The 4,943-nt window shown below is 58.4% G+C and overlaps 1 protein-coding gene across 1 annotated transcript; it reads right to left on the bottom strand.

The window, feature by feature from the left end:
* Window positions 1-2,844: 2,844 nt before the first annotated feature.
* Window positions 2,845-4,577, bottom strand: FOXQ1 (forkhead box Q1). Its single transcript, XM_071736563.1, has one exon. It carries the CDS (start codon window positions 4,278-4,280, stop codon window positions 3,057-3,059), a length of 1,224 nt encoding a protein of 407 aa, XP_071592664.1. The 5' UTR covers window positions 4,281-4,577; the 3' UTR covers window positions 2,845-3,056.
* Between the last annotated feature and the right edge of the window lie 366 nt (window positions 4,578-4,943).

Genomic DNA, 4,943 nt, shown 5'->3' with positions numbered 1-4,943 from the left:
CTGCTGTCACAGCTTCCTTGTGTAGAAACGCAGGCGTGGTCTGAGCAGTATCGCGATGGGGAGATTTCCACACAAAGGTCAACGAGGGAAAAATCGTCCCAGGTATCCTGTTCAGGGGATGGGAACAGTAACCGATGCTGTCCCGCAGAAAGGCGGTGAGGATGCGACCCTTCAGCAAGAGACAGACCCCCAGCAGGCTGCGGACAGAGAGCAGTCCCTGCCCGCCCTGCCCTCCTCCCCATCGTCTCCCCCTGCAGCCCGGATGCCATCGGGTCCCCTCAAATTCTGATCTCGACCCGCTGGGAAATCCGAGCAGTCACTGGGGAAGGACCGGGAGGACACGGGTACCCTTTATATTGTCCTGCTGACGTACATTTCCCGTCGTATCGAAAAACAGAGATTCAAAGAAGATAAGTACTTATTAATGAGGCACGTGTCAAATTCTATGAGCGGATTTTCTTTTTTAATGTTAAATTATTTTTAATAAAAAGGGACTTTTCTAAGAGTAAAAGCCGAACGCCATCCTATTATGCATACTTTTACATACACACATTCATCCGTAGTCACTCTTTAGTACATCCGATTAAATACGTGCTTGTGGCTGTAATAACAAATTCCACGTTCTGTCAAGGTGCTCTTAACATACCCTGAAATTCGAAGATTAGGGATTGACAAAACCAAAAGATATTAGCAAATGCATACTGACGGCTCATGTGGACTCCAATAAAGAAAGAGATGTTAAAATACAAGGCAGAGGAAAGGGTAGATTATAGAAGGGTGGATTACTATCTGAGCAGAGCCTTGAAGGCAGAACGATGTCGAAATTGTGTGTGTGCGTGTATGTGTGTATGCGTGTGTGTACATAAAAACCAATTCCTTCAAGGGCTGGATTACTTCATACATTAGTCACTAATCTCTCGCAATGTTCTGATGAATGTTATGGTCTGAGCTAAACACACCGTGAAATCTGCTTGAGCTTTATTGAAACAAGTCGGTGTATTTGCCCGCATATTTTTCTGTTTGAAGCTTTTCTTTCCCAACACACCTTCGCTATTCGGCAACATTTTTGCGAGGAGGATAGAAGCTATTCAGAGGCTGAATCCCGGTGGCTGAGGGAAAAGGAGATGAAGGAGAAAGTGCAAGGTCTTAAATAAGAATAATCAGATAAAAGAACAACCAGCGCCCAAAGTTCTGCTTGCCACCGTTTGTTTAGGTGATCTGTGCTTACAGGAGACTTGGAGGGGGGGAAAAAAAACTTACCTATTTTCATCTTTTTAAAAATTAAAACAATCGAACGAATAAACAAGCGTCGAATTACCATTTCGGCGTTTGTTTAAAGCTCAACGAGGTCCGGGACGCCACTAAATTGTAATTCAGTAGCAGGGGCAATTAAAATCACATCCTTTCCCTTTTCCGACTCGAACCTTCTGACAATCCGAAACAGCCTTAATACAACACGCGTCGGGAGAAGGCAACGCGTGTAAACTTTTTATTACCAGCAAATACTGAACAGCGTTCACTCTGCAGAGGTTTAGCCTTCCGCAGGTGCCAGCGGGTCTGCCTCCATCAGAAGCAGTTGGAGCCCGGCCGTGCCAACAACCTTCCTGAAGAGAGTTGTCTTTGGACTGAGAGATGACAACAGGATTACATTTCGTCTGCTGGCCTTCGGGGGAAAAGAAGGGAAAAAATAGAAAAACTTTAAAAAAAAATGGCAAATGGGCAGGACTTCCGCAGGCTGCCCCCAAGTAGGGCAGGCAGCATGCAGATCTGCCTGACCGCAAATCGCCAGCCTTTTTGCGGGGCTGAGCATCGGCGGGGAAACCTGATTTGACTCGAGGAATTGAAGAGTTCTAAACCTGGCGGCAGCCCAAGAGGAGAACCTCTCTCACCTTCCTTGGTCAAAATAAGGCCAAACAGTACGTGGCACCCCTAACCCGCTGGGAAGGATGGGTAGGAAAGGGCGGGCAGCCTGGCTGCCCCCGCAGCCCGAGCGCTCCTCGGCCAATGCTGCCCCACGGCAGGGCCCCTCCCTCCACTCCTGCACAGACATCACGCTCATCTCCTTATTACCGTCTTTATTTAGGGGGCAGCTTTTATTCGAGGAAGAGGAAAAAGAGAAACAACAAAACCAAAAACAAACAAAAAACACCAAAAAAAGGGAAAAAACCCCATGGTGGCTGAGCATCAATAAAATGCACTTGCACATATATATTATATACAAACACAAAAATAAAATACGAAAAAAATTTACTCTTCTCTTTCCAGTAGCAGTGGCCTTGGCCTTAAATGTACAACAACCAAGTACAGGAGACAACGCCTGATATTTCTTTGAGCCCCTCTTCTGTCCCTCTGACCTCCCGAACAATAATTAATTTAAAAAGCTGCACTCTCTTTGTGTTAAAAACACTACTTTATAAATAATTTAATGTCCTCCCTTCCCACGAAATGCTAGTTGCCGGACAGGAGAAAAGGTTTCTTTTGGCACAGTGATGCATGGCTTTGCAGTACAGACCTACGGCTCCACAACAGCCCCCGGCCCCCTCCCTTTCTCTCTCCATGCTCCTCCCGGGCCCCCCGTCCCCCGCCCCCCTCCTCTCCGCCCTCCCAAGTGCACAGCGCATCCCCAGCCTGCCGCTGCCGCAGGGGCATCCTCTGCCCCAGGCTCTGGTGGCAGAAAATGTGGGGACAAAAGGGGGGGAAGAAAGGAGGCGGCGAGGGAATGGCTGAAGTCAAGTAGTCTCAACGAAGAGTAAGAAGCACTTGAGGCTCATGGCTATGTCCAAAACGACAGCTGTTTCTTTTTTCTCTTTCTTTTCTTTTTACTTTTTGCCTCCCCCCTCCCCCTTTTTTTTTCCTTTTTTTTTTTTTTTTTTTTTTTTTTTTTGGTTTAAGTTAAACCCACTGTCATTTCACTAAGGCACAGTCACCAAGGCTTTTGCTTGGAGGCTTTGGTCGCCTCTGGAGTAAAGTGCGGGATCCAGAGCCTCCTCCTTTCCCCCTCCCCGCCTCCCCGGGCAGGCAGGCCAGCCCCTCGTAGGGGAGGAGGGGGGGCTCCATTAAGCCAGGGGGGTCTCCACGGCGTACGGCTGGAACGAGGCCGAGCCCCCCGCCGCCGGCTGCAGCGGCCCGGCCAGCCGAAGGGATCCGTAGAGAGGGGAGCCGGGTGGCGGCCCCCGCCCGCCTTTGGGGAGGGCGGCGGGGAAGAGCGGAGCCCGCGGCCGCTCCGCCGGCTCGCCGTGGGCCAGAGCTTGCCGCCCGCCCGCCAGCAGCAGCGGCTCGCCCAGCCCGTAGGCGCAGAGCTGCAGGAGGCCTCCGCCGTAGAGGGCGGCGGCGGGCGGGGGCTGCGGGGCGGCAGGTGGGTAGGGGAGCATCGGGTAGGGACCGGGCAGCAGGTGCGGAGGCGCGGACGGCGCCGGCCAGAGGAGGCCTCGGGCGTGCGGCGGAGGCGGCTGCGGGGAGGCGCGGGGCCCCGCCGGCCGCCGGAGGAGGCTCTCGATGGCGAAGGAGCTGGAGAACTTGGCACCGCCGCTGCCCGTTGCAGCCGCCGCCGCCCCGCCGCCCCCCGCCGCCGCCTCCTTGGCGGCAGGGCCCGGCGCACAGTTGCAGGGCGAGGAAGCGCAGCAGCAGCGCGGGGAACCGCCGGGGGACGCGGCGCCCGCTCCGGCCGCCTCCTGCGGCGGCGGCGGCGGGGCTGCGGCGGCGGGGCGGGCGGGCTGTGGCGGCGGGGCGGCGCGGCTGAGGCGCTTGCGGCGGCGGCGGAAGACACCGTCGGCGAAGGTGTACTCGCTGCTGGGGTTGAGCATCCAGTAGTTGTCCTTGCCCCAGGGCCGCGCCGGGTCGCGCAGCACCTTGACGAAGCAGTCGTTGAGGGAGAGGTTGTGGCGCACGGAGTTGCGCCAGCCCGTGTAGGCGCCGCGGAAGAAGGGGAAGCGGCTCATCAGGTAGTCGTTGATCTCGGCCAGGGTCAGGCGGCCGCCGGCAGAGTCGCGGATGGCCATGGCGATCAGCGCGATATAGGAATAGGGCGGCTTCGGCCGCCGCGTATACGGCTTCCCCTTTGCGCTCTCGGCCGGCGGCGCCGGCGGCGGCTGCGGGGCGGGGGGAGGCGGCGGAGGGTGTCCCGGCCGCCCGGCCCCGCCGCCCGGGCTGTTGGCGGCGCAGTCGCCGTCTGAGCCCAGCTCGCTCTCAGCCGGCGCCGGGGAGAGGGAGCCGCTGCCTTCTTGGTCGCTGCCGGCGCTCAGCTTGTCCTCGTAGTGCTGCGAGAACACCTCCAGCTTCATGGCGACGGCGCCGGTAGCCCCCCGCGCTTCCCGCGGCTCCGCTGGGCGGGCGCGACCCCCGCCCCTCAGCGCAGCCTGAAAGGCGACGGGGGGCGGCGAGGTCTTCGGGGGGGTGTCTGCCCCCGCGCTGGCTTGGACAGCTCCCGGGGCGACAGGCAGCGCAGGCAGGGCAGGCAGGGGAAGGCAGAGGGGCTCCACGCCCGCCTCACCCGGCCTCCGCTCCCTGGGTTTCGGTGGCAGAGGTCTGGCCCCTTCCCCACCGGGAGACACCGAAGACAGGCAGCAGTGCCCAGTCGCCCTCGAACGGGGCGCTTCCTCCGGCTTCCACCTCCTTCTCCCCCACCGGGGCGCTCGGTCTCTTCCCGCCCCCTTCACTCCCCGCTAGTCCTTCTCGCTCTTTACTCTCGCTGGTCCATGGGGCCGGAGGACAGGGGCGAGGATACCACGCGGGGCTGGTGTGAGCGGGCGGGTGGCTGCTGGACCCGGCTCTTCTCCAAGTCCCCCCGAGCCCGGCCCTCCTTGGGGATGCTGCCGCTGTTACCGTCCGACGCTCCCCGGACGCGGGGAGAAGCTGTCGAGGGACGTCGGGGGTTTACTCCTCTCTCTCCGGCTTCGGCTCCCGTCAGTGCCGGGACGCCGGGCTGGCTCCTCGCTGCGGCACGG

This window comes from Heliangelus exortis, chromosome 2 (genome assembly GCF_036169615.1).
Source record: "Heliangelus exortis chromosome 2, bHelExo1.hap1, whole genome shotgun sequence".
Lineage (NCBI taxonomy): Eukaryota > Metazoa > Chordata > Aves > Apodiformes > Trochilidae > Heliangelus > Heliangelus exortis.
This window is presented reverse-complemented; position numbering and strand designations above follow the sequence as displayed.

Bases quoted from the DNA above. Each gene is read 5' to 3' on its own strand.
- FOXQ1 (XM_071736563.1), bottom strand. From the start codon at position 4,280: ATGAAGCTGGAGGTGTTCTCGCAGCACTACGAGGACAAGCTGAGCGCC.